At 35.7% G+C, this 21339-nt stretch overlaps 1 protein-coding gene across 1 annotated transcript in view; it reads right to left on the minus strand.

Moving 5' to 3' along the window:
* Nucleotides 1–372: 372 nt before the first annotated feature.
* LOC114268681 (floral homeotic protein AGAMOUS) overlaps nucleotides 373–21339 on the minus strand; it is a 38884-nt gene continuing 17917 nt past the window's right edge. The window contains exons 4-9 of the mRNA XM_028209901.2: nucleotides 19342–19403; nucleotides 19117–19216; nucleotides 18948–18989; nucleotides 3516–3557; nucleotides 3162–3358; nucleotides 373–745 (exon numbers count right to left, since the gene is read on the minus strand). Coding sequence (XP_028065702.1) covers nucleotides 742–745; nucleotides 3162–3358; nucleotides 3516–3557; nucleotides 18948–18989; nucleotides 19117–19216; nucleotides 19342–19403 — 447 coding nt within the window. The 3' untranslated portion in view covers nucleotides 373–741. The remainder of the gene's footprint in view (nucleotides 746–3161; nucleotides 3359–3515; nucleotides 3558–18947; nucleotides 18990–19116; nucleotides 19217–19341; nucleotides 19404–21339) is intronic.

The following is a 21339-nucleotide window of genomic DNA, read 5'->3' on the forward strand; positions in this document are numbered from 1 at the left end:
TCAACTTGAGACAAGCTGGACCCATTATTAATCCACTAGATAATTAATCCAACAAATTTGTAGGATTATTAGTAATAGGGTAGGGGTGAGATTATTAATCCAATATATAATTTATCATATTAATCCAACTGGATAGTGAATACTACACTAATTTGATAGGATTATTAATACCTCACTATTAATCTTGTGAGTCAAACATGGCCCTAGGGTATTAATCTCATTTAATCTAATATGTCCAAACAAACATCACATTATAAACTCAACCCTAGATTTTCTTCATGCATTATAACTTTAGTCATCCTAGGTATACAAGAAGTCACTTTGTTTACACTTAATTCTTCTAACCTCTAGCCACATAAACTATCTAGAAAATTTTCTTGAACTTATGAAAATTACAAATTATGTCCAACAATATTGTATGTAACAGAGATCCAAGGAAATGTGACATGAAGACTAAAAAGAAAAAGGAAATCACACAAAGGATAGGGAGGGATTACAATAGTACCTAACATCATAATATCACAGTGCAAGCATCAACCACAAAGCAAAATAAATCTCTTTTTTAACAACAGAACAGACAATAGCATCAACGAAGCAACCATTTGTCATGAGTACAAAAGGCTTCAGCAATTGCACCTCCAGTTCATAGCATTTCCCAAAGATAGCTGGAGCTTCATCTGCTAAAATACTACATCTCCATTTGTGGAATGAACAGCAGAAAACTACCAGCCTTCAAGCAAATTAACTGCAGAAAAAATAGGAACAATTTATTACAGAATTGTTTCTTGGTTCTATGGATTTTATTATTTCATTTTGTTTCCTTTTGTATTTTTTAACATACAATGTCTTGATTGTATAAAAATAAGGCTCTAATACATTGGTGGTCCTATAGTTTAGTTTGAATTTCACTGTGGCCTTTCTAATTTTGTAGATGGTCTTTTCCCATTCCAAATTCTAGCAGTAAGTAATAAACGGACCACATTGCAACAAAATTGAAAGTATATAGGCTAAATTGTTCAAACTAAAATTCCGAAGACCAAGTAAAATTTCGCTCAAACTATAGGGACCACTAATATAATTTTTCCACCTTAATTTTTCCAATATTAATAATTTTGAAATTATTTACATATGTTTTTATTGTATTTTTTCACGTTTTATGTCGTAGAAATTTAAGTTACTATATATATGTTTGTCACCTATGTCAAACAAATCTTGAGTCCATCCTGCTAATATGTGACAAGTTTATTCAAAACTAATGGCAGATTAGGATTTTCAATTGACGATGGCCAAAATATGTATATATATAGTTTTTACAACAACATAATTTCAAAAGACCAATTTATATATAGACATAATTTTATTGATTTATTTAAAAAAGTGTAAAATATTATTGACTACAATAATATAAAATGAATATTTATTATCGCTCTCACTTAAGAGGTGAGTGGTGAATGAAAATGATGATCTAATAAAAAGTATAAAAATACGTAGAGGGTGAATAAAAGTTGATGGTATAAATTGTGCAGCAATGGTAAAGACGAATAAATCAGATACAGAAAAGTATCAAATACTACAAATTATTTTTTCTATTATATATCTGAATTCTTTTTTGATTAGTGAAAAAGAACTTTATTGATGAAGAAAAACATACATACATATGAGATTACACCAATAAAGGGAGGGTTGTGTGAAAAGCATTAAAGCAAAACAACACAATCTCAACTAAGTTGGCACTGAAAAGAAAGCACAATCATTTATTAGTACTTTCATTATGTTCAGTTATATAGAGTAGTTGGAAAATATTTGAATAAGTGAAAATCTAGAGGAGATTTCAAGGAAAAAAAAAACGGTACTCAAATTTTAATGGAATCAAAACAAATTTATTTAGAATTTAATAACATACTAATTATATTGTAAATACTCGAATTATATAAGAGTATGGGTAGAATATTTTATAGTCTCGGGAGGGGTCGAGGCCACTCCCGGTCGCTTAACAATTCCACCCTGTCCGAAATGTACATAGAAGAAAGAAATAAATAAATAAGAGTAAAACAAATAAAGAAATATAAAGTGATTTGTAAAGGGATTAATCTGTGCAATGGAAAAGTAAAGGCATCTAACATTTACAGTATATGCACAATATAACTAGTTTTATTTTGTTCATCAATAAAGTGGGCTTCTGTTGATCAAAAAAAAAAAAAAACTAGTTTTATTTTGTTTTTGCTGAGAGAGATGTGACTTGGTATGGTTATGAGCTACGACGTATGGATACAAATATGCATATCAGTATTGGTATTGGTATGATAACGATACATTGATACCGAAAAAATTTTATTAAAAAAAAGAGAGTAAGGTACAGGTATAGCTGGATACTTTGTAAAAAATATTTATTTTTAATTTAAAGTAACGTAAAAATTAGTTAAATGGTCTAATTAGTTAAAATATAACCTACAATTCACATTTAATATCAAAAGTAAAGGTATAAATCATAATTAAATGTCATTATATTAAATAGCTTACAAACCATAACTTACTTTTAAAGTCATGCTAAACATAAAAATAAAAATAATAACAAAATTTCAGTGAAATTAATTTTTTCTTTACATTAGAATAAAATGTTGTTTTCGATTGAGATATGATACGACTTTAGTGTATATTAAGTACGTCTGGGTACTAAAAATAAAGAAAGAAAAATTTGGGTATGTATTTGTGTCTTCGATACGTAGGCAAAAATACCATATAAAATATCAATACTCAGTAAGTATCAAGTACGACTAGGACATATGTGTCTAAATGCCATGCTTCATGGGTTTTGAGGGTAGTGTTTTGTAAGATGGGGTAGACTTTTATGTTTTTTTTTTTTTTTTTTCATCGGCAAAAACTTTTTTTTATTAATATAAGAATCAAATACAAAATACAAAACAAAATACATCAATAAAGATTTATGTTTTTGATGTAGAAATTTTGTTGGCATCTAATAATAACAAACAAAAAAACTAGGCCTTTTATTAGCAGTAGCATTGGTATCATTGTATCCAAAGATTGGCATTATCTGATTGATATGAACTTAATAGAGAGAATGAATGTGATTTGCATGTATATGGGTGAATTGGTGAGTGGTGCAAATATGATGTAGAAGAATCGTACAGCGGGGTACATACACTAGCTGGAGGGCTGTTTGGTCATGGCGAGAGTAGTGATGATGATTGGGTGGTTGTTGTTGTTGTGGTTGTTGTTGTTGAATACCATTCATTTGAAGGTAATTGCGAGCATCAAATGACTGAGATGGCATCAGCTCATACTCAGGTCCTCCTGGCATCAAACTCATCTGCTGCTGTGCTCTCTCATTCTCAGCTATCTACTCAAACAAACAAACAAACAAACAATCCACAAAATCACCCCCAAAAAAAATAAAAAAATAAAAGAAGATCCACATAAAACTTTAAATGGTAACTAACTGACTTACTGACTAACTAACTAAATATGAGTGACAGTGAGCAAGAGAAAGAGAGAACCTTTGCTCGTAGGTACTGATTATTGTTGTGCAAGTCGATTTCCTGCATTAGACAGACAGTTTTATACATATATCATCAAAATGAAAGCAAGACTAGGATAGTAGACTAGGAAGCTCAAGGAAGTAACCTCTCAAATCAATACCAAGCATTGAAAAAAACTTACAAGGAAAATGCTACACCCACTTTACACTCCATTTTTTCAATGGCAAATTGCAGACATAGTTCCTGTAGTTGGCCTCTTGCGTAAATTTGCTACTCTAACTCTAATTGTATCATTTTTACCTTTTTAATTTTTTATATTGTGTCAATGTTTTATAATTAGTAATGCCCTAACAAAAATTAGACTAAAATTAATAGACAAAATAGTCCATTTACTATTCTTATTTTGATTAAGGAGTTAACGTCTAATTTGAAATAGTTCAAATGTTTTGTAATAGATCTTTTGATTTCTATCCAATTTCTTAAAATATATTATCAATTAGACTAAATTAACACAATTTAAAAAGTTAAATGAAAAAATGGAAATAATTAAAATTATAAGGACTAAATTGATATAAGAGACAAATTATAAAAACCACATATATATATATATATATATATATATATATATATATATATATAACTGGTTTTTTTTTCTATCTTACGCATTGTATTCCATTTTAATTATTATTGAAGTAAGCCTCATTATGTTTTGTTTGAGTGAAAAGATACGTTAACCACATTATTTTGTTAGAACAACCAGATTATTTTGTTTGATAACTAATATAATGATGTCATATTACGTGTTGAGTAAAATATGATAAGATAAAATAGTCATTATAGCATTATCTTATAAGAAATAAAACGAAGGTTGATAAATAATTAAAAAAAATAAAAATATTAAAGACTCACAATTTCAGACTTATAAATACAATATTGTGGGAAGAAAGTTTGATATTATATGGTTACAAATCAAAATTTAACACCTATCATATTATATTATTGTGGATCAAATTAAAAGGGTTATTTTTAGGATATCAATTACTTTTCAATAATAAATCAGAACCAAGTCCAGGTGACCCTTTGGATTGAGCACTATACCACCCTGGCATATACTAGGGAATGATGGTTTCGACGTTAGCACTACATTAGAAATGTGATTTTGCATAGAATAGTATTTATTTAGTTACAAAAATCTCTATTAATTTTACATGATCTTCACAAAGTAATATGTTACAAAACTTGGGTGTACTTTAAGGTCAAAATCTAATTTTAAAGATAAACTACATAAATACCACATTTGTTTTACAAAAAATCAATGTAGGACAAAATTTTCAGAACTTTTTTTTTGAAACAGCCAAAATGAAATTTTATTGCTAATGATCCAACATAATACATTGACAATCATCAATAAAAAGATAACTTGATCCCAATTAGGTTTGCATCAAGAAGCATGACCATGCATTAGCTAGCACCACCCATAGTTGGTAAGGCACCAACCCAAAAAGCACAAGGGATAGCAATAGATCAACACCTAGAAGGAAACCTCAGCAGCAAAGAGCTCTATATCAGCAACCCAGAACAAATCTACTCCCCAAACTCCATCTGATTTGACTCAAATTGGTCAAGAAGTCCTGTATAGTGAAATGAAAATCCTTGAATCTTTGGTTTAGCCACAATGCAACTCTAATCTTAATCAAATCACACAAGTCCTCCAACTTAGGTGTAGCAGATTTAAAATGCACTCATTTCTAAGCTTCCACAGTGACCACAAGACAGCCAAGGGAATGACCTTCCATATCAATTTTTCTTTTCTGTTGAATTTATCACATTCCCACCAATGATGTACAGCTTCCACAGAACTTGGTAGAGCCCCTTTCACCTCTCACCAATTCAACATTGCAGCCTAAACCTTCCATGCAAAATGACAATGCAGCAGCATATGGCAGATAGATCCATTCTCTGCTTTACAGAAAACACAAAGGGCTGGTGCAGTAGCTTGAATCAGTCCAATTTTTTTGAAGAAAGTCTATTGTCTTAACTCTGTTTTCCAAGCTAAGCAATAGAAAAATTGAACCTTTAGAGGTGCAAATTTGTTCCAGGCTAACTTGCAAGTAATAAGAGAGGGACCAAGGGAGTCAATTTCACTTTTATAGAAAGAGGAGACAGAAAACAGACCAGATCCTACAGCCAACCAGACTGGATTGTCCTCCAGATCATCACATAAACTAGTGACAAACAACAGAAGCACTTTGAGTCTACTTACTTCCCTCTCTTCCCACTCGTACAACCTTCTTCTAAATTGAAAGTTTCAATCCCCCGAAGTGACCCTCCTATCATACATTAATCTCAAGGTTTCCTCATTCTCCATCACCAATCTATAAAGAATAGGGAATTCATTTTTCAAGCAATGATGGCTACACCATTTACCATCATTTTTCAAGCAATGATGGCTACATTGTTACTTCTCTCTGGTATGGAGATGATTCCTATCCACACACAAGAGTACCTGCTACTTGAGATAGAAGAGGGGCACCAGCTTTTAACATCCAGTTTATACTTGCTGCAAATAATCTTTCTTCACAAAGCATCTTTCTCTTTGCCAAACCTGCACCACCATTTTAATAGCATACAATCATTTGCCAATCTAACTCTTCTAATGCCTAAGCCTCCCTGCTAGACACTCTTGGCTAATTCATCCCATTTAACTCGGTGAATTGGTTTTCTTGACACTAACCGACCCTAAAGGAAAGCAACCTGTAGCTTCTCAAATTCTCTTGCTACCCCTACAGGCATTTTAAATAGAGATAGATAGAGCGGTGGCAAGGTAGAGGTTACAAACTTTAATTAAGTGAGCCTCCCTGAGAATGATAACAGCTTCCTTTTCCATCCTGCTAGTCTGCTTCTGACTTTATCAAGAACTGGCTTCCAAGTTGCCTTCTTATTTGGATTAGCCCCCAAAGGCATACCCAAATACTTCAAAGGAAATGCCTTGGATTTACAATGTAACTTTGATGCAAAACTGGATAAAGACTCCTCAGGTACATTAATTCCACACACTTGGCTCTTATGATAGTTTATTTTCAGCCCAGAAATCAATTCAAAGCACCTTAAAAGCCTCTTGATGTGGCAAACCTCCATCTCCTCAGCTTCATAGAACATATGGAATCATCTGCAAATTGTAAATGTGATAACAACACCCCACTAGAACCAACCTTCACCCCTTTAATCAAGCCAATCTGCTGAGCTCTTGACAAAAGTATATTAAGGCCTTTAGCTGCTATGTTGAATAGAAAAGAAAATAAAGGGTCACCTTGTCTTAGACCCTTTTGTGGGCAAAACTCCTCAGTTGGTGAACCATTAATTAACACAGAAAGTTTTGTAGAGATAACAGATTCTTTTATCCAACTAATCCATTTTGCTCCAAACCCAAAATTCAAGAGCATAGATGATAAGAAACACCAATTTACATAATCAAAAGCCTTTTCAAAATCTAGCTTTAGAATCACACCCCTCCTTTTGGTTTTTCTCCATCGATCCACCACTTCATTATCAATTAAAACACCATCCAAAATGTTTCTACCTCCTATGAAAGTTGATTGAGTATCACTAATGGTGCGAGTAAGCACTCTTTTTAGTCTACTTGACAGAACTTTTGCTAGAACTTTATATATTGAACCAACTAGGCTTATTGGTCGATAGTCTCCAAGCCCCATTGGATTCTCAACCTTTGGTATTAGTGATATAAAGGAGCTATTAATTCTCAAAACCAACTTTTCATTCCTATGAAATTCCTTAAAAAACTTCAATACATCAATTTTTAACATTTTCCAAACTTTTTGAAAATAAGCCAAGTTAAAACCATCTGGCCCAGGGGCCCTATTGCATCACAGTCCTTCACAGTAGCCCTGATTTCTGCCTCTGAAAATTCTACTTCCAATCTTTCAAATCCAAGGCATTCATGAACTGATTTAGACTGACCACCTAGCTTGGGTCTACCTTTCCAATCCTCTGTGTACTGCTTTCTGAAGTGGTCATAGACTGCTTTCCTAACCTGAGCAGGATCTTCATACACAACATTCCCAACAGAAATAAAAAAGATCTCATTTCTACTTTGCCTACCCTTGGCCATCACATGGAAAAATCTGGTATTTCTATCACCTTTCAAGTTCCAGTTGAGCGTTGATTTTTGCAACCACAACTACTCAACCATTCTGCTTAACATCTATACTTGATCTCCAACTACTCCTCTTCTGGCTTTTTCAGCATCTTCTAGGTCTCTAGACTCTACAGATAAATCCAGGAGATGCAGTTCCTCTTCTGCTTCCTTTAACTTCACATTCACACTCCCAAATACCTCTTTATGCCATCTCTTTAATTCAACCTTCAATATTTTAAGCTTCTTCTATAGGACAAAACCTGTCCAACTTTCAATTTCAGCCTCCTTCTAGGCCTTTTCCACACAAGCTGTAAAACTTGGGTGTAAACTCTAAGCATTGATGATTCTACAAGGCTTAGGACCCCAGTCTCTTTCATCCTCCATTAGCAACAGAAGATAGTGATAAAAAATGAGCCTTGGGAAACCTCATAGCTTTAAATTGAACACCTCCAACCATTTAGGATCCACTAACGCCCTATCTGTTCTACTCCACTTTTCTCCTGCCAGAAAGTTACACCATGTATATTTCCTGCCAAGTAATGGTAGATCATTAACTTCACATTTGTCAATAAATTCATTGAACTCTCTCATTCCTTTATCTATTCTATTGAAACCCTTCCTTTCACTTATGCTTTCTATTTCATTAAAATCTCTACATAAACACCATGGCTTAAGCAACTCCCTCTTTAGCTTTAACAAGCAATCCCACAACTTCCCCCTATTTCCCACTTCATTAGGTGCATATATATTAAGTATAACACAATTAAAAGAATTAAAGAGAGTACTTGAGAGCAGAATGAATCTTCTATTGCAATAACACTCCTTAAATTGAAACACCTCCAGATCTCATATGCAGAGAAGTCCCCCAACTAGGCCTCCAGAGTCCACAGCCAAATATTCCATTTTGTTTCTTGGCCACATTGCTCTTACTTCCATTTCTATTACTACAGATTTTTTGGTGTCCTCAAATAAAGCTACAACCACATTTCTTTCCTTCAGAATTTTCCTTATCTTCCCCTTTTTTTCCTACCTACCTGTTCCTCTAATATTCCAAGATAGAATCTTCATAGTAATCAAACATACACCTAAAAGACTTCTTCAATGGATACAGTTTAAGCTAATGCACCATTACCCCTTTCCATCCTAGTTATATCTTTAACTTCAAGTTCCACAATGTTTTTTAGAACTTCAGCTTCCTTTCCATTCATTTCCATAGCCAACAATTTTCCCGTCGTCAAACATGCTTGTGCCTCATCCAAGATTCTCTTGCCTCTATCCCCTCCACTATCAATTGAAGCTAATAGTGAGGCTTTATCTACAGATGCTCTAAGTAGAGCTCTTTTTGGAGCTGAATTGCTTGTTGATGCATCCTTTAATCCAACTCTTTTTTCCAGATTGAAGAATCCCTTTTCTGATCGAATGTAGCTGATCTTCTCTTTACCTTTTGCTTTTACCTTGCCTTTGCTTTTCAAGGCTGCAGACCTGTACTCTAATCTTACATCCTGTGTCTGAGAAACACTGGACTCTCTAATCACATGCCCAACACCAACTACTCTTTCCTTTACTTGGGCATCACACAACAAAGACGCACACTGAACCTCATTCAGCCCGCTCAACTCGTAATTCATCTTATTGTGGCCCAAAACCACTTCCAAACTTAGCCCAATCTTATTTAGACTTGAGCCACTCAAACTTCTCATAAAATCAGGTGTGTAAACTTGCCCATCATGACCTTGATTAGCAGTCTTTGAATTATCAAATGCACTGCTAACTGCCACCATTTCTTTGCATGCTTTTGTCTCGAGCTCCTTGTCGACCATGCTGCATGACTTTGCCACTTTCGTATCACTTTTCCATTGTGACCCTTTGTTCACCTCTACTACACTGTCATCCCCATGTGTCTTTTTCTCATTTGGCCTTAAGTTTGTATTGCTCAAATCGCTTAGCTGACTCACCTCCTATGTGTTGAGTTGACTCGTCAATATGGTTCTAAAATGGCTCACCAACTCTGTTAGAGTCATCTTTCTCTTCAGTACCTCTGACCTTATTTGAGCTAAGATCCTCCTCTTCATCTTGATGCTTCTCACATCTGCAGCACTGATTGATTGTTTTTGCTACAACTACCTGATCTTCCAAGACTCTCACTGGATGAGAAGACTGCTTAGTCTCTAGATTGATAACCTTATTAATAGGTTCGATGCACTTGGTGATTATCCTAAGCTTACCATAATCGAAAGACCGAGGCACGCATTCAGCACCTTCAATAACTTCTCCCCATAAACTACCAATCTTAATAAAATTGGACCTATTCCATAAATGTAATGGAATGCCATAAAAGCTAATCCATACTAGTCTCTCCTGTGCAAGAGCTAGCCCTGGCCTCCATTAGATGATGTCTTCACACCAATCTTCAATAATATCTTTAATGGCTTTCATTTTTGCCTCAATTTCCTTCTTGGACTTGAATGATAACACCACATCTCTTCCTCCACCTCTTCTGACTTCAAACCCATCTATTCCTCTTTCTTTAAGTTCAATCTTCAAACTGATATTAACATATCTTACTTTTAGACGAACTACAACGCTGTCATAGAACCACCCATACCATACTCCTCTGCCTTGACTGTAACAGAATCACTACCCACTTCCTGCAAATGTCTTCTTACTCGTGAAAGGATATGGGTCTCTCCGGACCTCCACCTTGGGGTTTGGTTGCTTTGGTTTTTGAAAATGAAACTGCCTCTGCTCTCTGTTTCATTCACACTCAGCAAATTTCATGCCTAACTTTTTATCATCCATCCAAAAACTAGGAGCTTTTTACTCTGGTACCTTTGCTGCTACTTCACAACTATATCTTACAAATCCAAATCTTGTGTTGGTGTTTCTTCTTCGCTTTTACGGTATGAAGATATCTTTTACAATTCCAAACTTCCCGAAAAGATTAAACAAGCATTTGGGATCCATTGAGCTAGGTAGATTATCCAAGAACACCGTGAAGACTACTGTGTATGTTTCTGAAGATGATAACTTATATATTCAACTTTTAGAATACAAAGATTACAACCAATATTTATAGCAATCCTAAACCTAATCTATAATAGAAAATAATCCTATATAATTAATCAAATATCAACCTACCTAATTGATACATAATACCATAATTACATAACAATACCATAATTACATAATACCATAATTACATAATATTCTCACACCCCCGCTTAACTCAAGGTGTTTTAGCAGAAAAACATTGAGAGTTAGTCAAAAAGAAACTGAAATCAAGCAATTGTGTGAGTCTTTGTAAAGAAATCAGTAAGTTGCAATGTCGAAGAATCAAAAGGAAGCGAGATAGAACCAGACTGTAGATGCTGACGGACAAAATGACAATCAATCTCAATGTGTTTCGTCTACTCATGAAAGACAGTACTAGGGGCAATCTGAATAGCACTGCAGTTGTCACCGTAAAGGGAGGTCGGAGAAGACAGAGGGACACCTAAGTTAGTCAAGAGACAACGAAGCCAAACAATCTCAGCAGTGGCACGAGCCATAGCACAGTACGTAGTCTCAGCAGTGGAATGCACAACAACAATCTGTTCTTGCTCTTCCAATAAATCAAGGAATGACCAAGAAACATGCAAAAGCTAGAAGTGGACTTGCGATCAGTGATATCACCAGCCTAATCAGAATCAGCATAAGTAACCAAGTCCAAAAAAAAAGTAGAAGACAACAGTAAACCCTGAAAGATGGTACCCCAAAGATAGCGAAGAATTCGAACTAAAGCATCCCAATGTGTAGAATGAGGAGCAGAAACGAACTAACTAACCACATGAACCGCATAGGCTAGATCAGGATGAGTAACCATCAGATAGACTAAGTAACACACAAGCTCTCGATATAAAGTAGGAACATCTACAAAAACAACATCAGTAGGGGTAAGCTTCACATTAAGCTCAATGGGGGTATCGGAAAGCTTAATGTCATGACCGGCATGATGAATAACCTCATTGGCATACTTGGCCCAAGAGAGAAAGTAGCCATTGGGATAAGAAGCTAACACAATGCCAATAAAATACCGCAAGAGGATCAGATCTTTCATTTCAAAATTGTGAAAAAGATACTGCTTAACCTCAGAGATAGTAGAAGAGTCAAAACCAGTGATGATCATATCATCTACATATAGTAATAAGGCAACAAATCCAGCAGAAGTGTGGAAAAGAAATAAAGTAGAGTCCTGAGCACAAGGATGAAACCTAAGTGCAGTAACAGTAGTCTGTAAGCGATTATACCAAGCACGAGGAGACTGCCACAGACCATACAGAGCACGCAGAAGGCAACAAGCCTGTCAAAAGGAATAGTAAAAGCCAGGGGGAGAAAGCATATAAACCTCCTCGGTGAGATGGCAATTAAGAAAAGCATTCTTAACATCCATCTGATAAAGAGGCTAAGAACGAACAGTAGCGACAGAGATCAAAGTACGGACAGTAATCATCTTAGCAACATGAGCAAAGGTGTCCTCATAATCAATACCATACTCCTAGAAGAAACCTTTGGCAACCAAATGAGCATTGTAGCGCTCAAGAGAACTATCAGAATGTGTTTTGACTTTGTAGACCCATTTGCAACCAACCAGATTTTTACCATCACGCAAAAAAACCAACTCCTAAGTACTAGTTTTCTATAAAGCAGACAACTCATCCTCCATAGCTTCAATCCAATAGGGATCCTGGCAGGCCTCCTTGTAAGACTGAGGTTCTGAAAAAGAATGAATAGCAGACAAAAAAGTATAATAGGAAACAGAAAAACATGTATTAGATCAACCCAACCTGTTTGGAGGATGACGCGCTCGAATAAGATAACGGTGTGCAGCAGGATCAAAGTCGTCAGAAGCAAGAGGATCAGTAATATGAGTAAAGATAAATGGTGGAAAGAGAGCATGACGACGCGAATAAACTAACAACGGATGAGGAGAATGAGAAAAAGAAGCAAGCTGGGGAGATGGAGGAGAAAATGAAGTAAGGTCATGGAGAACAGTAGAGATGTACTCATCAAGAGGGACCTTAGAAGGAAATAGATCAATTTGAACCAAACCCTCTATGGAATCTAAAGTAGTGGTAGGAGGAACCTAAAAGTAAGGCAGATGTTCGAGAAAAAAAAAACATGACGGGAGACGTAAAGACGATGGGAAATAGGGTCGTAACATTGATAGTCTTTCTAAGTAAGACTATAATCCAAAAAGACACATAGGACAGACCGGACACTAAGTTTGATCCAATCTTTACGGAGAAAAAAGACAAAACAAGACCCAAACACACAAAGGAGAGAGTAATTGGGAATTTGAAAGAACAAAGCCTCATAAGGAGACTAAAGGGAGTAGGCATGCGGTTAAGAAGAAAAATAGTAGTTAGAATTGCCTCACCCCAAAACAAAGCTGGAACTGAGGTAAAGAGAAGAAGTGAACTAGCGATCTCAAGGAGATGACGATGTTTACGGTGGCACGACCATTTTGGGCAGGAGTATTTGTATAAGAAACTTGGTGAATGGTACATAAATTGGCCAAACACTCACATAACTCAGTTCTAAAATATTCTCCACCCTGGTCAAATCGTAACAATTTAATGGTAGCCCCAAATTGTGTAGTGATCATAGACTGAAATGTACGATATATTTGGTAGAAGCCAGATTTATGAGTCATAAGATATACCCAAGTATAACAGTGTAATCGTCAACAAAAGGCACATAGTATGCAAAACTCCCTTTAGTGAGAATAGGAAAGGGTCTCCAGACATTAGCATACATAAGATAAAATAGAGAAACATAAAGTAAAGTACTTTTATTAAAAGGTAAAGCTGACATTTTGACAAGTTTATACCCCCCGACATTCATCAATTTGACTAAGAGAAACTTTACCTAATAATCCTGACTGAGCTAAAGACCGTAAGCGGTCAATAGACAAATGACCTAAGCAAGAATGCCATAAGTAAAACTAACTCGACTGAGAATCTAACAGAAATGAGGAAAAGGAAACTGGAGAGGTGGATAGAGGGAGATGCAAGCTTTCTACCACATAGAGATCTCCAACTCTACAACTAGTCCCAATCTGCTTTTTGGACATCTAATCCTGCACACAACAAACAAAAGAGGAAAAAAATAACATCAAAACTGGAAGTATCAAGCTGACTGATAGATAATAAATTGACTGATAACTAAGGAACATAAAGAACGGAGGGAATAGTAACAATATACATGGCAGAGAATAAGACAAACCCAACAGAAAGAACAGGCATACCAGACCCATTAGCAGTACTAACAGTAATAGAAGAGGGATGAGGGATATAGTTTTGAAGTAAGGAAAGGTGATGAGTCATATAATAAGAGGCACCCGAGTCAAAAAGCCAAACAGAAGAGGAGATACCTGTAGAGGATCCAAAGAAACCTACATGAAGAGAGGTGAGAGAAAAAGCAGATGAAGATGGCTAGGAGGTGGACATGAGATGCTGAAGTTGAGCCATCTAGGCACGCAAAGAAGCCAAGTCAGGATTAGAAACCGGAGGAGATGCAGTAGCAGGAGGTCGAAACTGTGTCTGAGGTGGCTAAGAAGACTGAGCGGACTGACGTCCCTTTTTGGGATAGTTGTACTTCCAATGGCCCTTCTGATGGCAAAAAGCACACTAATCCGAGGCTACTGGCCCTTTCTTGTGCTTCGCATGGCCCTGAAGCTGATGAGGTGATGGGGTCGACAATAGAGGAGGCTGAGTAGGAGCCAAGAAGACGGATGGAGACGAAGTCTGACTGGCTGTCTTAAGATGGGTTTCCTCAGAGAGGAACTCATTAACAATAGCATCCACAGAGGGGAGAGGAGACCGATGAAGGATGGCACCATGGATAGCCTCATACTGAGGGCAGAGAGCCGTCAGAAACTGGACTAGGCGACCATCTTCCCAAAACTGTAGATAATCATCTAGCACCTTGATGCTAGGAGGCTCCATCAATGCAAGCTGATCCCAAAGACCAGTCATCTCAACATAAAAGTCTTGAATAGACTTATCACGCTGGCGAGCACCCTAAAGAGCGGTTTCCAACTCATATTGTTTGGCAAAGTTGGACTGTTGATAGACATTGGGTAAATACACCCACACCTCATTTGCAGTGGAATATTTAGAGAATATCATGCCAAAGCAATCTTCCACAGAATTGTGGAATCAAGTCAAAATCTGAGCATTATCAAAATCCCAAGCATCACACATAGCCTCATATCCCTCTTTCTTAGGATCAAATGGATGATGGACTGAACCAGAAACATAACCCCACGTTTTACAGCCGACGATGAAATTTTTCATAACACTGGCCCAATATATATAATTGCAACCAGTTAGTCAGCAACTAATGGCATGACTTTTGTCTTCAGACATGATGAGAACTCAGAAAGGATGAGATTGCAAATACCAGAAAACCTCAAGGTCAAAGTGGAATAACTAGTAAACCAAGAATACTTTAGCAATAATACCACCACAGTTGAGAACCAGATCGCAAACCAGAAGACGACAGTCACCAGATCCGAAGCTAAACCAGATTGCAAACCAGAAGACGAGGGCTAGAGGTGGTTCGCGACTCGTCTGAGACAGAGTACAGCAGCAATTGCGAACAAGAAACAAGAATCACGAGTCCGATGATGATCAGGATTCAGAAGTAAATCGCGACAAGTCTGAGATAGAAAACCAGTGGTCACGATGAAGAAGACAGAGTGAAGGAGTGACGATGGCGACGTGAAATTTCAGGCCACACAACGATTGCGACTTCTGTTGATGACGATCACAATTTCTGAGGCTAATGGCTAGGGTTTCGGACACGGCTTTGATAGCATGTAAGTTTCTGAAGATGATAACTTGTATATTCAACTTGTAGAATACAAAGATTACAATCAATATTTATAGCAATCCTAAACCTAATCTATAATAGTAAATAATCCTATACAATCAATCGAATATCAACCTACCTAATTGATATATAATACCATAATTGCATAGTACCATAATTACATAATATTTTCATATACTGCACTACCCACTTTCCTCTCTGCTTCTTGCTTTCCTCTTGGCTTCACCATTAGAATCTATCCTCCTCATTTGGAGTCCATTTTTTAACTATTGTCCAAAATTTCCAAAACTTAGTTACCATTTTTCAATAAATGTTCAATAGATGATTTTTTGGAGTCAATTTGTTATTCACTACTTAATGGTTTTGAGCAAACTAAAGTTTAATGTTCATATTAGGGAGTAAAGAAACTCAATGGAATTGAACCGACCACCCAAAACCAATAAGAATTTCTATTTGGAGTTTGTTTTCATAATATAAGGTCTTTTTGATTAATCAATACAAACTAAACCGATCAAAATATTACAATTAATACTTTTATATTGTAATTCCTTGAGTATTAGGAGACAAATGGCCAATATAATACACAAAGGGAGACATTTATAGAGACACTTCATACTTTTTCTTCATTTATTTCTAATATAACATTGTAAATTTCTATAAAAAAACTTAAAATATCATGTGCATCCCTTCCATGGTTCTAAATATCGGCCGATACGCTACATATTGGCCGATACGTATTGGAAAAATGGGGTGCCGCGACGGATACAAGCCGGTATACCGCTGAGATGAAAATCGTAGGAGTATCGGCCGAGTCCCAGTATGTATCGGCCTGTAATTGTTACACAAGCCGTTACACAAGCCGCGACGGACCGATACTCACCGGTTTAGACCAGTACGAGAAAGAAAAAGCTGAACAACCTGTAAAATGATTTTTAAAATTTTACCGCTGCGATACCCGATTCTCGATACGTACTGATCGATACTATCGATACCGATACTCCACGATCGATACCGTTACATTACCCGATACTGTGATTTAGAACCTTATTCCCTCCTCTACAACAATCTAACAAAATCGAACAATAATACAGACCGTCTGTGTTGTTTTCTCAACCCTTCCCTTTCCAAAGTCAACACCTCTACTGACATTTAAACAACCCTTTCTTTTGAATTTTAGAATCCTCCAAACATCAATAATGCTTCCAATAATTCTTCTCCTAATTTTTTGTTCAAATTTTATGAATGTCTTTAAACGCTTGCTAATTTTTATATTATTCTTTAACCTATATGTTAAGACACTTACATGTTTAGTATTGATGATTTTGGTTTTTTGGATTTTTGTGTGTGTGGATGATTTTAGTACTTGGGTTGTTCTATGTAGTGTTTTTTTTTTCAATTTGAGATCTTTTCAACTTTGGGTGTGTATGGTGTTGCATATTGTTGGTCTCACGTTGGGTGCCAATATAGTTGGCATGTAATATATTGATAATGATGCAATTATCCTCAATATTATTAATCTTATGTATGTCTTCTATTTATTAATTAAAATTTCTTGTGTTATAAAAGAAAAAAAATAAAAAATAAAAGAAACGAATTACATGTATAGATTTTTGTTTTTTGTTTATTTAGTACCTTGTCATCAACTCCTCTTAGGGCTAGGTATGAATGTCTAAGACTACCAAGGTTGATTCATTACTAGTACTTCTTTTTTCTTTTTTGTCCACACACACACACACACACACACACACACACAAAATTATTGATGATAAATAATAAGATCATTACATCAATAAAGAAGAAAAAGATAACCGCAACTACCACCAGCTAGGCAAACCGATCTCAATTAAGTTGGCACCGAAGAGTTAACCCAATCATATGCAAATACCACATCAAGTGTTGGTGAGAGGCCAACCAGAACACCCAAATCCATAGTAAAGCTTCACAACCCAAAAATGCAAATATAGCAGCAATAATCCTATCCAGCACCCACCTCAGCAGTGTTGTTCCCCTACTGTAGAATTAGGCTACCGATGATACTCAAGCCCCAACGGCAATAATCATTTGAACTTGCCAACTTCCACCACACCTTCACTAGACAAACTAGTAGTACCTGGGCCAATTCATTTTCTCACGTCAAAGCATTGAAGATAGTCAGTCTTCAAAAATGACATACGGTATCTAAATTATACACCAAATATTCAGGCTCAGTGAGGGATCATCATGTTCTATTTAACCCAAGTCGCCGTTCTCCACTTAACTGTGTCAAAAACATCTCCCCAATCAATCTCAACAATTTCAAAAATCACTCTGTTGTGTGACAACCATACAGTCCATAATACTGCAAAAAACCGAGCCTCCCACACATCTTTTATAATACCGGTAAATTTAAAAGTAAGCCACCAGGCTGAAAGACTCACTGTATTCACTGGACACACCCATGAAAGGTCGCACTAATTAATAATAGAACAACAAATTTTTCATATCCTACTACAATGTAAAAGGAGGTGATCGAAAGATTCCAACTCGCTACTACAAAGAGCACAGTTGTCATTACACCAGATGGGATAGTAGTAATACCTCTCTTAAGAAGAAACTCCCATGAAGCAATCTCACCCAATAGTGCAGTCCAACAAAACACTTTGATTTTAAGAGGTGTGCAACACTTCCAAATAAATCAAGTATAATCCTTTCTATGACCAAAGTGATTCTCAAGCTGCTTATATAGGGATCCCACTGTGAATACACCATCCTTTTCCAAATTCCACACCATTTCATCCTCCCTTTATTCACATAACTCCACGTGTATTGCATCTGTTTCAAGTTAAATTTTCTTTTCTCTCTGGAAAAATAAAAAAGAAAAAATAGAAACAGAAACTACACCAAACGTCTGTGAGATTGACCCATATAAATAAACATTAATATTTTTGTTTTAAATAATTTTCCAGACAATTTGAATTATAGAATTTGTCATAGGGTAACTAAATTATAAAGGCCTTCCTTGTAAGCACATGCAATAGTTGAACAGAACATTATGGCTTATGAAATTGACATATTGTCGGTTATATGGACAAATAGATACTAAGACCTTATATTTTCCAATTCACTCTTATATACAAATATGTTCGCTAATGATACATCTCAGTTAATTATGTCAATATCGAAACATTAACATGTAAGGCAGCCTCCTTTCTTTTCAGCTACAAAGCATAATTGATGAAGTTGTGCATCACACAATTTTAGAGGTTAACAAGATTGAAGTAATGAAAATAAGTATATGTCAGTCATCAAAAAATATTAAAGGAAATCATTTTTGCTCAGCTTCGAGAATAAAATAAACAATCTATGTTGTTTGATAAAGAACAATAATATTTGAGTAATTGAAAAGAAACATGAATAAGAGAAGGGAAAAAATTATTTACCCTCTTTTGCATAAGTTCGATTTCAGCAAATAACAGCTCATTCTGGAAATTAAAAAAAAGAAAAGAAAAGAAAAATAATTGTTAGAAGGAATCAATGAACTAGCTTCGAAAAGATTAACACTTTCTATGCGATTACATTAAACATTTACACATTGGTCATAACTGGCACCTTTTTGGAGCGGATTCTGCTGATGCCTCTCTCTAAGCGGCCCTCCAAGTTCTTGAGATCCCTCATAGACAAAGAGCACAGGGACTCACCCCGCATGTGCCTGGAAATCTCATCCATGTTTATTTTATTTTATTTTATTTATTGACAAATCTCATCAGTTTATTAGTGAAGGTGAAGGCATCAAATTGCAGCAAGTATGATATTACTAAGTACTAAAGGAATCACCTGTTTGAATTCTGCAAATTTCCTATTTGCACGCGCAATTTGGCAGCTTCTTGTTGATAGAACTGAGATAGTTTTTCATAAAATATTTCCTGTTAGTCTTGGCAATAGTCCTGAGTATCACTGACAACGCTTATATTACAATTATCATTTGTAATTTTTCTGTTGATCTTCTAATTTCACTATGGAGAAATTTGTTGTGTGCTAAATATGAGTTTCCATACCTTAGTTCGTTTCCTTTAAAGGCAGATTCTAATAAGTTGTCCAAAATTTTGAGAGATAATATAGATATCAATAAGAGGTACCTGATCTTTTTTTATTTTTTTATGTCAAATATCAAAATGAGGGTCGATGATGGTAGTAGAAATTCATTTTGGAAGGATGTTTGGCTCAACGATGTTTTGCTTATGATTGCTTTTCCCAAACCTTTCAATTTTTCTATAAAGATGCTTCTCTGGTTGAGATTATTGGTGTGAAAAATTGTAATTCAAGTTGGTCATTACAATTTAGAAGATTGCTTTTGTGTGGGAGCAAGAGGAATGTGAGAAGTTGAAAGATTTCATGAGCCTTCAGTCAGGCCTGGTAGTAAGGATGGGCTAGTTTGGATAACTCATCCTGATGGTCCGTTTTCTGTTCAAACTTGATATAAATGGTTTGAATCCAATAATGGTTAGAAGTTTGGATTAACAAAATTTATTTAGAATAATGCTGCTCCTCAAGGACTTCAATTTGGGTTGGTTGGTGTGGAATCCTTTCTTCTTCTTCTTCTTCTTCTTCTTCTTCTTCTTCTTCTTCTTTTTCTTCTTTTTTTGTAGTGGAATCATGTGAACATGTGTTACCGCTATGTACATTTGATTGGCGAGTTTGTATAGATTGCATTAGATGATGGGGTGTGCAGTATGGGTTATGCCGGGATCTATACATTATCTATTTACTCTGTGGCATTGCATTAGATTTCAGAAGAAGAAATGGTGACTTGGGAGGTAATCCCTTTTGCAGTTTTGTGTGACAATTTGGAAGTTGAGAAATTAATGCATTTTCAATGGTACTCAACCGGATGGGGAAGTTGTGGATTTAATCAAGACTAGAGTGGCTCTTTGGGTTAAATTTAAGTTTAATTTTTTGGAGTTCTTAGTTAATGATTTTATCTTTTGACTTGATCTCATAAAAGGTAGGTGAAGGGGTGGTATGTCAATTGGTTTGTTTGTAATGGTATGTTTAAGCTTGAAACAGTTTTGGAGTCAAGCAACTAGCTTTATGAATGTTGTGATGCGTTTGGTTTTGGTTGACGAGCCTTTGCTAAATTGTGATTGTGCTAACTTTTCTGTGCCAACCTATTTGGGATGAAAGTTTATCAATGATGTCGGTATCACTTACCTTTTTCTTTATTGATGGTTTCCTTTGTTGTTTATGTACACCTTGACTTATATGTTGATTCTTATATAATATAATGATTGATATAACGCATTAAGATAAAAAGACGTAATTTTAAACAAAGAGTTTGGCTTCTCTCAACTGAGAAGCCCTCAAGGGCAAGATTACAGTAAACCTCGGTGAACAACAGCAAAGGAAAAAATGGGTGAACAATAGCAAATTAAAGATGGAGGATGGATTCCAGTGACAAAATAGAGATGAAGCAAGCAAATCAAGATCGGTGGAAGGAAGGTAGCCGAGCAGTGTTGTACACTCTGTTTGTGGATAAATTACCAGATTCTATGAAACCAAGAAGTATGTATGCTTTGTTTATAAAGTTTGGCGTGGTCAAGGATGTCTTCATTCCACAAAAGAGGAAGAAAACAACAAACACAAGGCTTGGGTTTGTACGGTTTGATTGTCCTGTTGCAACTAGTATAGTAGAACAAAAGGTAAATGGATTATGGGTTGATGACAAAGCTTTGACAGTCCAAAGTGCAATTTATGGTAAAGAAAAAGGTGAAAGAATGAGGTTGAAACAAGTATAGTTGAGGCACATGGAGACAAGAAGGCCATCAGAAATAACTA

Source organism: Camellia sinensis, chromosome 9 (assembly GCF_055761805.1).
Source record: "Camellia sinensis isolate YWXY chromosome 9, ASM5576180v1, whole genome shotgun sequence".
NCBI lineage: Eukaryota > Viridiplantae > Streptophyta > Magnoliopsida > Ericales > Theaceae > Camellia > Camellia sinensis.